This window comes from Schistocerca americana, chromosome 11 (genome assembly GCF_021461395.2).
Source record: "Schistocerca americana isolate TAMUIC-IGC-003095 chromosome 11, iqSchAmer2.1, whole genome shotgun sequence".
Classification (NCBI taxonomy): Eukaryota; Metazoa; Arthropoda; class Insecta; order Orthoptera; family Acrididae; genus Schistocerca; species Schistocerca americana.
In genome coordinates, this window is record NC_060129.1 from 207507910 (window position 1) to 207528168 (window position 20259).

The 20259-nt window shown below is 41.6% G+C and overlaps 1 protein-coding gene across 1 annotated transcript in view; it reads right to left on the reverse strand.

Moving 5' to 3' along the window:
* Window positions 1-217: 217 nt before the first annotated feature.
* Window positions 218-20259, reverse strand: part of LOC124553939 (uncharacterized protein C1orf50 homolog) — a 40673-nt gene continuing 20631 nt past the window's right edge. Inside the window, exons 4-5 of the mRNA XM_047127957.1 lie at window positions 11872-12033; window positions 218-714 (exon numbers count right to left, since the gene is read on the reverse strand). Coding sequence (XP_046983913.1) covers window positions 493-714; window positions 11872-12033 — 384 coding nt within the window. The 3' untranslated portion in view covers window positions 218-492. The remainder of the gene's footprint in view (window positions 715-11871; window positions 12034-20259) is intronic.

The following is a 20259-nucleotide window of genomic DNA, read 5'->3' on the forward strand; positions in this document are numbered from 1 at the left end:
TTATCAATGAGCCAATTATAGTCAGTGTGCATAGAGACAAATATGAAGCACACGAAAATTACCTCCAGTCTATTTCACAGTGACGTGAAGCACTTGGCAGTCATCCGCTGGGATGTCACAGGAGACAAAGGCCAGTAACCTCACGCATCCATTTCAAATTTTTCTCTGTTCTGAAGGTGGTGAATGTGTTTGTGCATTAAAAGTGAGAAGCGGATAATGCTGTTCTACTATATGTTTACAATTTTCTCATATAACATTAATTGTAGTAGTGCATATATTATCTGAAATGAAACTCTTGACATTTTAAGTCATTGAGATAAGCAGGAACTCGGGCAGACACCGCACACAATTCCAAGCACTCCCTTCGTGGTGTAGGGGGTAGCTCTCAGAAAGGGGAGCAGTTTTCCACACAGAATTCTTCACTCCCTACGCCGACACACGTCGGCAGTACCCGCCGACAAAACGCGGCCGCACGCGAGCCGAGAGCTCGCGTCACGACGTGCAGGCCGCGCGGGTGCACCCCTCGATGGCGCGCAGCGGCTGCGTCACGTCAAAACGTGCGGCTGCGTCCTCCGCGGGCCCGAAGATGTCCGCGACGGCGCGTGCCGCAGGCCGCGGGGGCCCCTCGCCCGCCGGCGTCCAACTGCGGTCCGCCTCGAGCCTGAACGAACCGCGGAACTCGTGCCCCGCTGGCGGGCCCTTCGGACCCCACTCCTGGAAGAAGAGGCGGTAATTCGAGAGGTGCAACCGCACGGGTGGTGACGGGACAGAAAAGTCGAGATTCCTCTAGCGTATTCGGCAGAGACCCGTATCTACTGTCTACATCCGTCGTCACACTTGTAGCCCTCCCCCTTCCCAAATACGTAAAGCACATTCACTAATTGTCACAGAAAGATAATTTGTAGTATCTATCACTCGAATTTTGAGGCTTCACTGGTCGATTAAGAAGCACTCCGATATCAATACTTTTTCCATCACACAGTGTCTTATCACACACCACTAAACAACTGTTTAAGAACGGGGAACCTTTACTCAGATTATTTATACTGGACACGCTACAGGCAGCGATTCAAATGTTAAACCGTGCGCACATACCTCCACTGCTGACACACCTTGCTTGCTCACTTAAATGAACATGCTCTCCTGTGATATGTTACGATTGTAGATCTTAAGCTACCTATCTAACAGTCTACTGTGAAGTACATGACAGAGGGTTTTTCCCTTTGTACCTGTCGTGTAGCTGTAATGGTGGCTCGTGTTCGTGTGAAAAAAGTGAAAATTATACCAGTAACAGCAGTGTGTGCAGAAATTGTAACAGTGAGATCAGAAAGTTAAATGATTTTATAAATATTCTTCAGTAATCACAGAAATCGCGTACACTTCCGGGTGATAGCCAAACTGCTCCAAACGTGAATATGAAAAAACTAACAAGTAAAAAGTGTCATGAACCATTATTGCTACAAAAATCGCATACCTTTCCGGATGACAACCAAACTCTTCCAGATAAGTGGACTGCAACTACTACAGAAACAAGTGTTTGCAGTAAACGTGAAAATGTGAAGTGTGGTGGCAATGAAGTTTGTAAATAGTGCAGTGGCGTAACAAACTAAAAAATAGTGAGACACAGTGACAACAGAACCCAGAATCCATCGCAGTTTTCTTTTCTTGACAGACAGCCACAGCGGAAATTTGGTGAGTATTTTACAAGCCGATCACAAAGACTTCCAAGTGATGAGAATAGTAAAACTGGGTGCAAGTACGAAAAATGTTACCGATGTCGACCTGCAGGAAAAAAGTAAAGATGAAAATGAATATATCACGTGCATAGCTGATGCCAACAATGTCACAAGAAACTAGGCGCTAAATCGCTTAGCATGCCTGGAAAAGTTCTCAGAAGCTAAAAAAAAAATCTCGATACACAATGATTACAACACTACCTCACAGGCATGACTTAATATACTGTTTATTTAATTGGATAGATAAAAAATCTACTCACCAAGTGGCGGCAGAACACACACGTAAGACGGTCGTAATTGGCAAGCTTTCGGAGCCCATGGCTCCTCCTTCACACAGAAGGGTTGAAGGGGAAGGACGAGTGGTGAAGCAAAAGGAGAAGTAATCCAGAAGCGCAGGTCAGTGGGGACGCATCGTACAGGATGATATCCTGTACGTTGACTTTCCTTTTCCTTCACCCCTCTTCCTTGCCCTTCAATCCTTCTACCTGAAGAAGTAGCCACTGGCTTCAAAGCTTGCCAATTACAACCATCGTGTGTGTGTGTGTGTGTGTGTGTGTGTGTGTGTGTGTGTGAGGGGTGTGTGTGCGCGCGTGCGCACGTGCCCGCTGCCGCCACTTGCTTGGCGAGTAGATTTTTTATCTATACAATTAAATAATTTTGTCAATAATTGGTTGTTTTCATTGTTAATATACTATTTATATGCCAACAAGGAGATACGAAAGACAAACATTAAAATTAAACAGATGTGTGATTCATTTGGAAAATGTAGAATAGTGGATATGGGTAAAATGGACAAATGATACATACCGAATTCAGGATGCATCTAAATTTCGAATGCAAGGAACTTATGTGAGAAACTAAAGAAAATTATCGCAGAGAAAGGTGACGTAAAAAAAAAAATTATCAAGCACAAAGGAAATAGGGATGTTTTAGAGTAAAATGAGCAAATTAACCCTTACATACCAGAATGTTCAGTATATAATGAACAAAATAGATCACTTTGTGACATATACCTAAATGAGTCAAAACCTCTCATTTCTTTATACCAAGAAAATTAGGTTGCAAGGACGAGGAAGCATATGGATACAGGCTAAGAAATTACGAACTCAAAAACTTGTGCTGTAGAAAGACACACACACAAAGATTGAGGGGTGGGCATTTGTAGCAGAAATTGCGTAGCATGTGAAAATGTCAAATGGATTGATGATCAGCATAAAGAAATGGCGCTCGAGGTTGTGGCAGTAAATTTAAAACCAGGGAACAACAGCTCGATTATAGCAGCTCTCTATAGATCACTTGGAAACAGTATTGAAGAATTTTTCAACTGTCTGGAAAACCTGCTGTAGAAGACATCAGTGTATGGAAAACATGTGCCGTTTGTTGGAGACATCTACATAGACTCTTTAAATAATAGGATTTATAATTTGTGTTACTTTGACTTCAGTGTTATAACTATTACCACAAACTCAGAACCTACAAGAATTACTGTAGAAACACAGGTAGACATGCATTGACGACATTCTCAAAAACATAACAAAGGAGAACAAACATAACCACTGTAGAAAACAACATATCTGACTGTAGAGCCCTTACTATGAAAATTTATGTAAGGAATGTAGATATGACAAACTGATACGTTTACGTATAAAAGAAAATTTAATTATAATACACTTAAGAGTGCATTAGGCAATAAAAAATGGGAAGCAGTTTACAATGTCACAAATCTGAATGATAAATGGAAAAATTCCACGAACTATTCAATAAAACTTTAAATGAAACATGTCCTTTGGTAAAACAAGTAAACAAAGCTATTAATCACAAACTGTGAATTTCCCTCCTGAAATCACTGGACAGAGAGGACATGAAAGACTGTTTGACACTCTTTAGAGATACTAAATTATAATACTATTTAACAAAATACAAACTGTCCAGAAAAAAATAGATTCTTTGACTAACATTAAAGCTCATAAACATGCGTATCAAATAAACAACTGAACTTGTGTTAGCAAAATGCACTGGAAAACATTGAATAAAAATGTGAGAAACAGCAGTCTCTCAAACACACCAGCATAGCGTTTAAAGACAATGAAGACTTAACAAATGATCCAAAAGAAGTGTGCGAGAAATTCATACAGATGTTTAATACAATTAACACAAATGGGACATGTGACTGGGCACCAAATTTAAACGACACAAATACTAGCCGATCTTTTTTCATCCGTGAAATTACCGAGAGGGACCTCCTAGCAGTCATTTCAAAACTTCAAACTAAAATGTCTTGCAGCTGGGATCACATTTCACCTAAGCTGCTAAAGGAATGCAGAGGAGAATTAGTGAAGCTACTGACACATCTAATAAATATCTCCCTCTGCCACGGAGAATTCCCCGCCCTTTTGAAACTCACCGAAATTGTGTCGGTGTACGAGAAGGTAATAAAAGCTGACATGAAAAACTATAGGCCAATACAATTAACTTCAGAGCTCGGGAAATTACTAGAGACAGTAATATTAAATCAATCGGAGGCATATTTCATCAAACACAATCTACTTAACAGTCTACAATGTGGTTTTAGAAAGGGAGGATCTACTGTAACAGCAGTAGCAATTTTTATACGTGAAATATTGAAGAAGCTAGATGAAGGAGGCACGGTAACAGGCATATTCCTGGACATGAGTAAAGCTCTTGGTACAGTGAATCATACAATTCTATTGCCTAAATTAGAAGCGTACAGGTTGTGAGAGGCAGCCTTACAACTACTAACCTCCTATTTGAAGGACAGGGAACAATGTGTCAAACTAAGTTACAAAAGGAATGAACATTTGGCAACAACCAAATCAACCCACAAGATACTTCAATGCGGTGTGCCCCAAGGAAGCATATTGAGGCCTTTTTTTGTTTATGTTGTACGTTAACAATGTCACTGAATCTCAAAACTATAAGGTCATAAGCTATGCTGACAGCACATCTCATCAGCTGGGGCCGTGGTATACAAACTACTACAAACAGTAGTGCAATCAATTCTAATTTTCTGTCAAGTTATCTTAAGCTACCTGAATAAAAAGAAAAAATACAAGTTTTTGGGTATAATTTGATGAGGAACACCTATCACAGGAAGAACATATAGATTATATTTGCAATACAATCGGTACAAGTGTGTATCTACTGAAAAGAGTCTCAGCACTCGTGGAGCACGATAGCTTGAGACAAATATACTATCCTCTCCACACCTCCGGTATGGTATCGAGATACCGAGTCGGCCACCAGCTGCCTATGGAGACAGGCTCTTCAGGCTGCAAAGAGAGGCAGTAAGAGTGGTAGGTAAGGTAAACAGGAGAGAGCCCCGTGGAGAATGCTTCAGAGAGTACAAAATACTAAGCATCTTCTTTACGTACATCCTGTAGGCAATAATGTTTGTGAAACAAAATCTAGAGTATCACGTAACAAACAGTAATGTACGTAGGCACAACACAGGGGGAAGGGAAAACTTTCACAAAATTGCAATTTTGGGAGGAGAAAAAAAAAAAAAAAGAGCTGCAGACTGTAGTCGACATACAACAGGAACAATCTTTTATAATGGACTACCATCTGACCTCAAGACAGCTAATTTAAACACGTTGAAGAATAAACTTAAGCATTTATTAATAGAGAAAAGATGTTATTTAGTAGACGATTTCAAATTGTAATACCCCTTTGTAAAACAGTGTATACAGCTTTTTTTTTCCTTCCCCAACAAAAAAACTATATTTCTGATCTCAACTATGTGTTGTCCCACCCCTCATTAAATCGACCAAGACTTATACAAATAATTTTGTTTTTGGGTTTTCAGAAATACTGTGGAAAGAAAGTTAATTTATGATGCAGATATTGTGGAAGACATTGCCCGACGATCACCACGAAAGTTCGACGTAGCGGCAAGTGGACAAGGAATAAAACGAATGCTGCAAAGTACCGCGAGCCGCGGAAGAGCCCAGGCCGCGAGGGCGTCGAGCTTCCTAGGTCGTTGTCGGACAACTTCAAAGGAAGAGATATTCTGTTTTCTCTTCGTAAACAGGTGGATCGAGTCTTAAAAGGTTCACGTGAAACGTACAGGCAGGCGACACATGAAGTGGGGACCCGATGCCTGTAATACTTCCACAGTTATTAAAAAGTTGTTAAACGGCAAAACCAATAGATCATCATTTATACAGATATAAAGTAGTAAAGATATAGGAAAGGAAGAGTTGCGGCGTCAGAACAAAAAGTGATACATCGCTCAGCAACGAAGGAGGACGTAAACCGTGGGCGTTACGTGGTGGAAACAAATCAACTGATGAATCAGTAAGTCTGTAATTAAGCATAAAGCCACGTACCACTGCAACTACTTATATCAATGGGTGCACTTACGTATATTAACTAAACCTTTGTATTCACAATCTGAAATCTATGACAATGCCTGAATATTGATTGTTATTAGGGCACCATTTGAAGGTCAGTGCACTAACCCACCGATCCGTAGCTGTACGGCAGTACGAGCGTGCCCGCTGCAGTGAAATGCACGTCAATGGATCGGTGCAAATCAATCCTGCGAATCTGCTGCGTGGAAAAGTACGTCGAACTTACGTACCGGATAATAGGGTGTAACTGGAGTGGGGGATGAGCTGTTTGTGTGCACGTTATATCGCGCAATAATGCAAGAATACTATGGGGATTGAACAGAAATACGTGCCGACACATTGGATCGGAATAGCGATTCAGATACTTACGGCAGACAAAAAGCTGCACACGAATGTGAGAGTTCCACCAGTTCTGGAGCGTCCTCACAAACAAATGATGGAAGTGCAAGTCACAGTGAATACGAACCTTTACCCCCAGTGTGCTGCAGTCTACTGATGACTGAACACTGGCCAATATTTACAACGATTACTGTAATCACAGTCACCCTTCTTACAGAAAACTTACGAACTGTTAAAGCTGTGTCACTTCAAAATCTGACTGCGAGATGATTTTAGGTTATGCGGGAAAGGCAAGACATGGACCACTTTGATGGGAACAAAACGTCACAACTTAAGTCAGTAAAACAACCTGTCAGAGAACAGAGAGTGCGGATCGCCAGTCAACTACCGGCACATTCGAGGTCGGGCTTTGGAAGCTGCTACGGCAGTCGGTCTCGACAATTTTAAAGTTTCTCTGTATTTCGTCAGTGGCTTAAAAAGAAGAATATAACATTTTGTCCGGGCTTATCACTACAGTCGTAGCATTCGAATAGGCCGAACAAGACCGTAATATTAGACAGAGAGCAGAAACACTTGTGGCAAATATAAAAATGTTCATTAAAGACAAAAACATCGTCAACACACACACACACACACACACAGAATAGCGACTAGAGCCAATATTTTATGAACTCTTATCATCTACAACACACACAGAAGCAAAAAAGCAATATCTGGTATGGTACAATTTGTTCACAGTGCCACACACAAAAAATGTGGCTGTGCCGACAGACAATAGATTAAAACGAGCTTTACATTTGTTTGCAGGAAACATTTAGTTTGCAGGTTGCAAAGAAACTGGCAGCAACGTGTCCATGTAACATCGTTACTGAAGTCAGCAAAAGTGGAAAAATGACCAACGAGCACACGAAAAGCTTCTTCAGTTCAGCCCTTTGTGAAGATGTTGGTGATTGCGGTCTGTTACTTTGTGTTTCATAGTCGGGGCACAAAGACTACAGTCTGGACAAAAGAATGTTTCCCCAACAAGAATATTATATAACAGATACTACCACCCAAGACGACCAAATACTGCCAACCTCTGGACATATATTTCTTTAGACAGTCAAAACTCTACTGCAGACTTTTCTCTATTTTGTACACTCGCAACATGAGAAACCACAGGTCACACTCCACAATCAATATTTCATCGACCAGCTTCACTAGGTTATCTACAACCAACTTCCTGCACATACGTTAACATACACGTGGCACAAGTGCGGGTACAACATCAGTGTTCCTGTCGCATCATTCGATAGTGTGTCCACTGAGGTTTCCGGTACTGGACTGTCGCAGTGCAGATACACCGAAGACAATGTAACACGTCCGCACGACGCCCTCGTAGAGGGTGCGTACTGTCGCATTACGTCGTGTTTTGATCGGATTTGCACTTTGATGACGAGGGGAGAACATTCCACAACACAAAATCTACTCTGGAAAATACAGACAGGTATGTACTGCATCTGATAATATATTACATTGTTTACAGCAAGTGCTGTGTAGCTTTTTGTTCCCTCATTTATGCCTTTTGTAGATCTGCTGGCTGTAACTGTCTACTACACATTACCATTGCACCAGTGACTTGTCCTCCTCCCATCTTTAGATTTGTTCTCCTTCTAACGTTGATTATACCCAACTGTGGAGTTTCACAGCTACATAACATTGACAGGTGCTAGAGCACGAGCACCTTTGTACTATAAGTGTATCTGTAGTCGGTTTTAGCCCTTCGAGCTGTGGTTCTTCCACAGTTAGTGAAATATCGACCGAGTGCTTTAATGGAGCTCCTGGCACGCTTCTTTAATAAACTGGTGAGGAACGGTGAAGAGCTACCGCAGAATTTTAATATTTCTGTAGGAAGTTCCATTTACGAAAAGGAAACCGACAGGACTGTTGTTATTGTAAAGGCATCTGTGCAGCCAGTTAGATAGATAGGAAGTTTAAACGGTCAGATTTTGAGAAACAAAACCGAAGCAGGAAATGTAGATATCAAAGAACAGAGGGGATTTACAGCACGATGGGATTTTGAGCACGCAGATCATGTCTCGATAATATATTCTCCCTGTGCGAGTTGATAGAAAAAAAATCTCAAAAAAATTTGGAAAGACACCAAGTATTTGTAGATCTCGAAAAGCAAAAGATGATATCCCACTAACCGAGCTGTTCGAAGCAGTGACTGTATGGCTCTGACCTGTTAATAGAAGAATTACGTACAGGGTGGTCAGAAACAGTCTGAAAGGCTCTCGAGGGTGTCTTAGGGTAGATTGTGCCGATAAATAATTGTCGAGAAAAAAATTTGATACGTTGCACCGTTTCAGAGTTAATTAGCACCGAAGTTAGCCTATCGGGCTGTCACGCACGCTAATTTGAGGGGCACATCAGATACAATTAGTGGCAACTGATCTCTCAGCATATACAATGGTGCACGAGACTACTCGACCTTCAGCACAGGTTCGATCCTCACTACCGTCCCTTGTGCAATTTTTATGATCACTCTCATTCTGTTTTACAAAACTGAACAAAGAGCACATCGGTGACGATGTCTCTCACGGGTCGCCCGAATCTGCGCGTGTGGTGGCCCACTTGCCCAACTTCGATTCTAATTAACTCTGAAATGGTGCAATGTAACTAATTTTTTTTCTTACAATTACAACCCTGCAACACCTTTACAACAAGCTTTTCAGACTACTCCTTATGAGATATATAAAAATATGTGCAGAAAAATAAGGGTGCGATCTATCGTCTCTAAATGATTTAAAATAAATAAAGGACTGAAAAAAATTTTTAAATTAACAACAACTGGACTTCCATTTGCATGGAACAGAATATTGTTTGCAATAGAAGACCACAGTTATTTCAAATTGTTGTCAGCGTGCTGACTAACACGCATCACTTCATGTGGTACAGCCCGTTTTCTATGAAATAAATGTTTCACTTTAATTATATCAACGAGAGAATAAAAACACCCCTTACTGTTTCACTAAATTAACGCACTTTTCAGATGCCATTAAGGAAAGAAATGATAATTGCAATTTGTAAATAAATGCCATATCAGGACTGGTGGCTGCTTTTAATTGCCACAAATTAAATAAACTATGTGTTTCTTGTGAGTAAAGTCACAATGAACTTGAGGTATTGTGTAGGTTTACGCAGTTATTCATTTGGAATTACCATTCGCAGACTATGATAGTGAGATGGTATTGCTGTCAAGTTGCTTCTTCAACGTAACTGAAGTCCAGTTTTCCTGATCCAAAAATCAAGGCAATATGCACAGTGTCCCGAAAATCTTTTTAAGTTGTAGAAGCAACAAATAGGCAGAAAATTATACAGTACAGTAAGTTTCAGGTTTTTTTTCACTAATAACAGTTTATACAAAAGTCGACAGAGAAGCCAGACAAAAAGAAAAACATAGAACATTCAAAAGAATATTACAAAGCCTCAAAAGTAAGAGCGAGAAATATGGGAACAGCTCTCTAAACCACATGAAACATTTACAGCATAAAGTGTTTTCCTATAAATAACAGAATCATTCCAAATATGTGAGACAGCTTACGTGTGTGTACGTATGTCAGTATATTATCCTCTGCGAAGCAATAACAATCAAAGGAGAGGAACATCTTACACTATATAGTAGGTCCTAATTACAAGAATGGGTCCTAATTACAAGAATGGGGTCTACATAAAAAAAAAATCCGAACAACAGATATATTCTAAAATGATCTACCATGCAAACAATTTTGTGGCCACATCTGAAGAATACATGATTAAACCTGATAACTGTATCTTCAACGTTTTTGACTAGACAGAAAACCAAAAATACTCTGACACATTCATATAAAAAAGATACAGAGAAAATGGGCATCTAATCACAAGATGGAGAGGGAAGAAAAATCGCATTCGGCCACAAAGAAGCACTGCCTATACTCGATCATATGACGGCATTATAACCCAGAGGGAAATTTGCAGGTTTCCGAGATGTCAACCAGTGCCGAGTGGTCGAACAAAAGCCTTACCAGACACAGCAGGCTGATGAAAAACATTGAGCATAAAAAAAGAAGAGAGAACGGGAAAGGAAAATGTGGGGCCCGTGCGAGAAAATGAAACTCGTCAGAGAAATGAAGAACCTGCACAACTTAAATTTGAATGATCACGTAGATAATGTTGTTAAGAAGACAAACCACAGACTGTGTTTACTGGCAGAACACTTAGGATATGCGAGAAATCCACTGAAGAGAGTGCCCACTCTACTTGTCTGTCCTCCTTAGAGCACTGTTGCTGGGTATAGGATCTGTACCAGATAGGATTCACAGATGACAAGAAGGGTCTACGAATGTCAGCTCGATTCGTATTAGCGCAAAGGGGAGAGAGTGCCACAGGTATCATATGTGAATTGGGAGGGGGGGCAATCATTAAAACAATGGTTTTTTTGTTGCGGCAGGATCTTCTCACAAAATGTCAATCACCAACTATCTCCTCCAAATGCGAAAATGCTCACCTACATATGGAGAAACGATGACCATAAAATAAGAGAAATCAAAGCTGGCACAGAAAGATTCAAATATTCACTTTTCTCTACAAGCTGTTTGACAGTGGAACACAGAGGAAAATTCCGAAGATGGTTCAATGAACTCTCTGCAGGGTGCTCAAGTGTGAACTGTAATGTTAACGTGCAGACGTAGAAGAGATCGTTTACGCACTGCTCACAAGATAAACCCTAAAATATAGCTCGAGTGCGTCAAACCAGTAGCACATAAGACTACCAGGGGATACCGAACACACGCAAAGACATGCGGCTCGAACGGTCACAGGTTCGTTCGATGCACAACAGTACGTCACGGTAATGTCGAAAAATCAGTAATGGCAGACGTGAGATAGATATCAGTTAAACCACAAGAGCCCAGACACAAAGTTCTGAGAACCAGTGTTAACTGAAGACTAGCAGTATATTACATTACACTCTGTACCACTCCTGCGGACTGACTAAAGTACACACAGGGGTGTTTAAGCAGTAATTCTTCAACACACTGTATGCAAATGGAACAGGAAGAAATACTGAACGAGTGAACAAATACATCGACGAACGAGTGAGTAAACAAACCAATGACGACCAGGTATTACTGGCCGGGAGATCTGTCCGATGTGGTTTGGCCGACTTTCTATATGCAGTCTCTCCGGTGCCTTTCACACATTTGTGACGGGGATGAGGAGAAACGATTAGGACGATACAAACACCCAATCTCCGAGCCAAAAAAAAATCTCTCCGACCCGGCCGGGATCTGCACCCGCGGCACGCCGACCTAGAGGCGGCGGCGCCGAGCACCGGAGCGGGAGACGGGGAGGGGCGGAAACGCTACCGAGTGGTAACGTTCGAGCCCCACTGTTTCACAGACCTGTGGCGCCAGCATGGAGAGGTACTCCTGTCCCGAGGGCCGGCGGTAGAGGTGGTAGACGGAGCCGGGCGCCTTGCGGAAGTTGCAGGCCGCGTGGTGCAGGCGGTGCGACTGCGCCGCCTCCGACAGCACGCGCTCCGCCTGCCGCCGCAGCACCGACACCTGCGACAGACGGCCGGCGGTGGAGTGCCGAAGGCAGCTGACGGAAAGGTAAAGGTAAAGGGAGAGGCCCTCACAGTGGAACTGGTCAGTGGGCCATTTTTTAACGTACCGCAGTACTCAATACGATAAAAGAATTGCGAAATCCCATTAAAAAAAAAAAAAAAAAAAAAAAAAAAATAATTTATATATATATGAACAAACAGTACAGTGATATGCTACAATTATTCAGTTATAAAAGTTATAATGAATTGTTCTTAATTAAAATACCAAAGAGTTGCTTTCTAAATTTTGAAGATACATTTAGAATAAATAATAATTATTACTGTCATTATTGTTCTTTCTGTAATTTATTCTGAGTAATAGTTTAAAAGGATCTGTCAGGCCAATAATCGTACACAAACTATCCAGACGTTAAAAAAATTTCAGCACTTTGTAAGATCACTGTACAGCAAGCTGTCGTATCTTTCCTCGAGTTAACAGGTTACTATAGTCCGATTAAAATTACTCGAGAGCCGACACCTGTCATTTGGCGCTGAAGTGTCGCCACGTCGGCTGTCACTCGGGTAAGGGTGACGCGCGTACACGGCACGTCACTCCACAGGTGCCAAAGTGTCAGTGTCCGAAGCAGTCACCGTCGGGTTTGGCGGCAACACGAGACGCTTTGCTCGCAGCCGCAGCTGATTTTAAGGGACCGATGACTGGACTGCAGCAAACGACACGTTCTGTAACCGTGAATTTAAACTCTTGTCCCAAACTAACCACAACCTCGTGAACTGCAACATATCTGAGAAAACAGCAGTCGACAACCTGCACAGAACTATTTATCACATTCCCTTTGTTCACGGCGATTAATGCCGATTTCTACAAACAAACTCTGGACGGAAAAATTTGCTTCAGCGTTAAAAGCTAACTGTAACTTCTCACTTTCACAAGTTACGTGAAGCTGTCCTCTCGACGGCTACACGAGCCGACACGATACCGACCAGTGACCAGTACCGGCTGGCACTCTGTTCCACGTTGTAGGCACGACAAGCAGATAACAAAAGAATGATAGGAAGAAACAATAAGAGCAAATAAAAAAGACAATATAATGTTAAAATGATGTGAAAAAGATTAATAATAAAAATCAAATTGAAGCCAATTAATTGAAAATATAACAATAATCAGAGCTTTAACAAAAAAACAAAAATTATGACACCTGACAAGATTTGAACCCAAAACCTTCTGCACATCCAGATTCTACTTTAACCACTGCGCTACGGCTCTGTTTCACATTATGGTGGTTTATTTATTCCTCCGTACAACAAGCTGCAACTATCATTTGCTACCTTCAAATAGTTCAGCCTCGTGCAATGTTTTAGTCCGATCTCTGTGGTAGTAATAATTGAATATGTGGCGCCAAATTGCATCTTGTGCAAAATGATCCAGTAATATTTGGCTAGTGCTGTGTAAGAAACATACATATTTTGTTACTACTGTTTTGTGTGCTTTACTTTTGGAGCAGTTATCATATCCGACAAAATATGAAATAAAAGAGTCAGGCCTAGGATTTGGGGTTGAAACACATCAAGGGAAAAAAGCCAGACACGGAATTAGAAGTGAACTGACCATTTGTTGTGGCAGTTTGGCAACGCCGAACAGCTTGGGCGTGGCATGTGCTCTGTCTGGAGGAAGGCGGCTCTGACGTGTGAAGTGTCAACTATCAAGTAATTTTAACCAGACTATAGTAGGAAGTCGGTAACGGTTGTCGGTGTGTACAGTGAACTGTAGTAACGTGAAGACTCATTTGTAATATTATACAGAAATGTAAAATGAAGAAAATAAAAGATTGGATGGAAGAAACTGGAAGGAACAGTATTGGAATCTAAAGTATCAAACCAAATCCTACTTCCTAGATGTGAAATTTATTTTTATTGAAAGCCATGTTTTTCAGCCAGCTATGTTTTTGACAGGGATTTACAAGAAGCAGGTAAGTAAACTACGTTTTACTATTATTCGATCTTCCTTGTCACTTACAAAGCACGCACTACAACACTAGCGTCGAGACAACTACAAAAGTGCATTCTATTACATATTTTTGTAGCAGTAGAGGGGAAGGTTATAGTATACTAGAGGCCATTGTTGATAAAACTGAGACAGCAAAACGAATGAAAAATGTTACAATAAAGTCTAAGTACGAATCACTGCCAAGAAAACAAAATTTATCATCAAAATAAGCAAATGCACCACTTTTAACATCCTCTGTCGAGACAGAGGTGTAGTAGCGGTTGCGAGTCTTAACTCATACCTCAAATTACTGTATTAATCCACATTATATTCTTCTCCCAGTCTAACTAAACGTTTTCAGAGATCAGGCTCCCATCTTCCCGTTCAGTGCAACAGAACTACATTAACAGTTTTCCCCAAAGACGGAAGTCCGTTCTCTCAAAATGCGAAGTTCGACAAGGAGAGCACGTAGAGTAACCACTTACAATAAAAAGTGTGTACCGAGAATTGTGAAAATAATGCATTACGACATTCTAGTGCAATCAAATTCCTTCTACAGGCAAATGCACAGCGCTGAATTATACAATGTTCAGTCTATAAATAACTGGTGTGTTGACTCTGGCCAAGTTTGCACTCCTCTATTTTTTTTTGACGGAGTCCGAGACGTGCTCAGTATGCCTGCCTCACGAACAGGATGCCGGGAACCCGTGAAGCGAGACGGCGACAATCCCGCTGGGGAGCAGTCGAGTGTCACTCGATTTCCGTCGGCCGAAGGGTCGAAAACAATCTAAATTCTTTGGCAGACGGCAGTGCAGTACAGTGAAAGTGGTTCGAGTCTAACACAACTGTACGAGTGGACAGATAAGTTCAAACCGGCCGTAACAAGTGTCGAATATTCGCCACGCCTCAGACGCACCGCATGGTCATGAAAAACGACACTGTCAGAGCTGACGAGTTTGTACGGGAAAGCGGGCATATTACAGGGGGTGATGCTGCCGCAATGACAAACGTAAGTGTCAGATCGGCCCACCGTATTGTTCGAGAAAGTGTGTGTGAGGTGGGTTCCAAAATTATCTGACATCAGAAATGAAAGAAAGGCATACGGACGTGTGCAGAGAGACCTGAAGTTTGTCTGCAACCTGCCCACATCCAATATAGAACGTCCTTCCAAAACTCTGTCAAAATCGGTGACCCCACGCGAGTCCCTCCCCCCCATAGGAAAGTGCGGGGGTCAGTAACTGCAAAGGGAGACCGAGGCTCGGCTCGCACAGGACAGATTAGCGTGGAGAGTCTCCCCAAACTGTTCTTCAGACCAGAGAACCCGAGTGATAACAGTTTCAAACACCGGTCGTCAAACGGATACAGTATCTCGAACACAGAACGGGGGGCGAGTAGGCCGACGTCGGGTGAGGTGGAGAGCACCGGCAGGGAACCGCGTCTTATCGCCACGTCGTGCACGACCGGCGCCAGTCGGACCGCAGGTCACGGGCGCGGGTACCACTACACTACACAAATAACTTCCCAGTTTGTCAACATTTATCTGGAGGCGTTACACGCGCTGTGGGAGGGCTTGCACGTGACCAAAATGACGACCTATAAATCTGTACAGCTGTGAAGCGAGCGAACAGTGGGCTCCTTTCTCACTCTCCTATCACGTGTTAACGCACTACCCACCCTCGCCACATTTTTAATACTACTAACGAACCTGTCATACGCAAAATACGTACGGGAATTAGAAGTACGTCGTAATCTGGGGGAAACCCCTGGAATTGTGTCGGGACACAAATTCCAGCTCCTCATTATGACCTTGCTTACTTTGAAGCTGTGAAAATAAATCATCATAAAACACACAGAAAATTAATGAAAAAGACTCCTCTGTTTTCATTTTCAGTTTTCAGTGTTTTTAAGTATTTTTTTTAAATTTTTGTATACAATACAACTACAAGACTTAGGGATATACATTTTTTGTTTTGCTGGATACAGTGAGAGAAAAATTACGAAACGGTTCTCCGAATTACCGATCTGTGAATGGGAAATGTGCGACTGACCGTAGAAAAAAAAAAAAAAAAAAAAAAAACACTCACTGTAAATCAATTCTGACATTTGAACATCTGTTACTGTAAATCGAACATTGATTGGGAACTCTAGTCCCTTAAACTTAATGAGGTAAGTGGCAAGTGATGTACGAGAGAGAACTATCCAGTTGCTGGCTCTTTCTGGTTAGTACCTTTAATGGCATTACTTTGCATAGTTTTAATCTGTGAACTACTTGCACTACAAGGTTTTGGACGATCCAGATTTATTAACGTACAGATTTCTTGCTTGTTGTTGTTGTGGTCTTCAGTCCTGAGACTGGTTTCATGCAGCTCTCCATGCTACTCTATCCTCTGCAAGCTTCTTCATCTCCCACTAGCTACTGCAACCTACATCCTTTTGAATCTGCTTAGTGTATTCATCTCTTGGTCCCCTCTATGATTTTTACCCTCCGCGCTGCCCTCCAATACTAAATTGGTGATCCCTTGATGCCTCAGAACATGTCCTACTAACCGATCCCTTCTTCTAGTCAAGTTGTGCCACAAACTCCTCTTCTCCCCATCCTATTCAATACTTCCTCATTAGTTTCGTGATCTACCCATGTAATCTTCAGCATTCTTCTGTAGCACCACATTTCAAAGGCTTCTATTCTCTTCTTGTCGAAAAAATTTATCGTCCATGTTTCATTTCCATACATGACTACACTCCATACAAATACTTTCAGAAACAACTTCTTGACATTTAAATCTATACTCGATGTTAACAAATTTCTCTTCTTCAGAAACGCTTTCCTTGCCATTGCCAGTCTACATTTTATATCCTCTCTACTTCGACCATCATCAGTTACATTGCGCCCCAAATAGCAAAACTCATTTACTACTTTAAGTGTCTCATTTCCTAATCTAATTCCCTCAGCATCGCCCGATTTAATTCGACTACATTCCATTATCCTCGTTTTGCTTTTGTTGATGTACATCTTATATCCTCCCTTATATGCTTCCTGCTTAAACAGAAATAAAACTGCACACTTTCACAGCACAGCCAAGCATTTTCTTTCTCGCAGTCAGTTTTAACAGAAAGGCCGAACAATGTCGTTCCGACAAATATTCGAGGGGGTCCGGGTAAAAAAAAAAAAAAAAAAAAAAAAAAAAACCACCCCGTCGCCACGGGCTGGTCTCGGGGGTAGTATGCACTTCTGCAACTAGGCATGTACAGTACAACCGACTGCCAGTTCAGTGACGTGTCTTGTCGACCTGCTTGTCGGCAGCGATCGTTTTTGTTTGTGTCGTTTTCTCCTTTTTGTAAGATGGCAAGTTTAGGTGAATGACGTGCAGCATTGACTTTTTTCCTACTCGGTAAAAATGCTGCCGAAACTGTTTTAATGTCGTAAACATCTCACCGAGATGACGGTATGGGAAAAACTCACGTGTATGAGTGGTTCACTCGATTTAAAAATGGGAACGCGTCGACCGATGGTGAACCTCATTCTGGGCGTCCGTCAACTGCCCAAATTGACAAAAATATTGAAAACCCATCAATCGAACCTTTTATTTGCAAGTTTTAAGACAACTGCGCAGCAGTGTTCGTCAAAAAACACCCGATTTGTGGCAGACAGGAGGCCGGTTCTTCCACTACGGGAACGCACCTGCACACACAGCCATCTCTGTTAGACAGTTTTTGGCTAAAAATGGCACAGTTCTGCTGCCTCATGCACCTTATTCGTCCGATCTGCCTCCGTGTGTGACTTTCTTATTTTCGTGCACGCAAAGGACACCGATTTGACAACATTGCAAAAGTCGAGAAAAAAACAAGGGAGAGGCTGTCAGCCATTTCTAAACATGACTGCAAAAATTGTTTCGAACAGATGAAGTACCAGAGGGCCAAATGTGTTAGTTGTAATAGAGAGTTTTGATGGGTATGAATGAGGTTTTGTAATCGATTTGAAAATATATAGCTTTTAAAAATTATTCCTTTTTTTTGAGTAACCCCTCACATAGGCTATGTCTGTCCAAATGCTAAGAAGAGTGTTGCATATGTGAGATAAAACAGTCAAGAACTTTTGAAAATTTTTGTTACCAATGTTTCCTCTTTATATGTGCTACTCAGAAATTGTGAGAAAGTTAACATAGCAGCTTTTCATAATTTGAAGGAAACAACAGTTCCCTCCTCAGAGCACAGGATGAGGGGAGATGCGAGGTAGCCCAATACCTCGCCTCCTCGACAAGAAGGAACCGACACCTCCGAAGCCTCTCTGTACTTTTATTTCCCCCTTTCGGCGTGTCTATCGACAATCTCGGCATTTCACCTTCGGAAGGTAAGTGGATTAATTCGGTGTCAATTTAATACGCCACTCAACCCGACCCACTCAGATTTCCTCCAATTTTGATGCATCCGATAATGCAGATAAAAGATGGAAAACTACCAATTTGCAGATGTGCGTGAAGAAAGCTACAAGTCCCCAAAGTTCAGAAATTGTATGAAATTTACATACATCTATCTCAACATCCGAGCAGCTATGCATCTGGTTTTTTCTGGAACAGGAGACAATAGCTGTCACTATTATTCTAAAAAGTTTGTGAAAATTTCTTGCTGGGAACAGCTAGTCCAGAGAGACCTTTTATTTCAATCACTTATTAGCTTGTTTCTTGAGTGTGGATTGTTTACTCAAACTGCAGTGTTCATGTGCTGTGAAGTAGTATTGAGTAGTTGTTTGAAAAAAAAAAAAAAAAAAAAAAAAAAAAAAAAAAAAAAAAAAAAAAAACGAGAGAGAGAGAAAAAGAGGACTCCAAGTAAAATTGTACTGTTGCAAGCTACTTAAAAAAGACGACCACGCAAGATTACAGAAGAATGAGGAATGTTGACGAGTGGATGGTAAACGAGAGTCCTGGTGTATTCCTAGGTGGAAAAATTTACAACAATTAGAAAGCAAACATCACAAGACCCACTCGCTCCTGCAGGTGTTGCCTCGGCTGTGCTAAGTACTTCCAGAGATTATGATAACTGGAGATGAAGTACCATTGGATCTGGCACTGGATTCTTTAAATATTAGTCCTCAGTTTTTAGGTGAATCTCCTGTGGAAAAGAAATTATAGGTTTTAGGATGAGAACAAGTGCCCGAAGCAAGAATTTAAATAATGCTGTCTCAGTATTAGAGCATAGTTATTTTGCACAAATGGAAAAAGTAGTCTGTAAAAGAAATGGAGAAAGAGAAATTGTTACCTGACTGAAAGACAAGTTCCACACTACAGTACCTACAAGTGACTAAATACAAATTTTGACAGTACTTCTGCAGAGTTGGAGTTAAGGAAAACCGTGAAAGAATTTTCCACTTCAGATTACACGGTGCAAAGAGCAAAACAGTTAGTAGCAGAACATGGTATATCAATGACACCCTGCTTGTGTCTGTATATGTGCGGATGGATATGCGTGTGAGTGCGCGAGTGTATACCTGTCCTTTTTCCCCCCTAAGGTAAGTGTTTCCGCTCCTGGGATTGGAATGACTCCTTACCCTCTCCCTTAAAACCCACTTCCTTTCGTCTTTCCCTCTGCTTCCCTCTTTCCTGATGAGGCAACCGTGGGTTGCGAAAGCTTGAATTTTGTGTGTGTGTGTGTTTGTGTGTCTATCGACATACCGACGCTTTCGTTTGGTAAGCTACATCATCTTTGTTTTTAGATATATTTTTCCCACGTGGAATGTTTCCCTCTATTATATACACCAGATCCATAGCTAGGTAAGACCTCTTGTGAGAACACTGAGCTGTATGATTTTTTTCTGTGATCATATGGGGGCCATGCCATGCTAGAAAGACAAAGATACAGACCCAGATGTAAATGTTGAATTATTTGCTGGGCAGGAAGAGTCGGTGATTGCTATGTGGAAAGAAATGCTGTTAACACACATACACGGATCTGTCGCCATTTTGTACAACAGTAACTGGCGAGTTGCACACGTCTGACGAAAGAAGCAGACAAAGCACGTATCGAATCAGCTTCTCGCATCCACACAGGCCGTCCCCGTCATTTGTGTTTCCTGCCATTCCGGACACTCGTGTTATCAGAAGGGGTTGCGTTCTCGTGAGATTGGATCCGACAACACCTAGTGGAAGGACATACTCTCTCCTTGCACCGTATCTGATGAACATTGACAATTTAATTATTGGAGACTTGTGAGACAAGATGCAACCACTTTTTATTGTCTTTTCATTG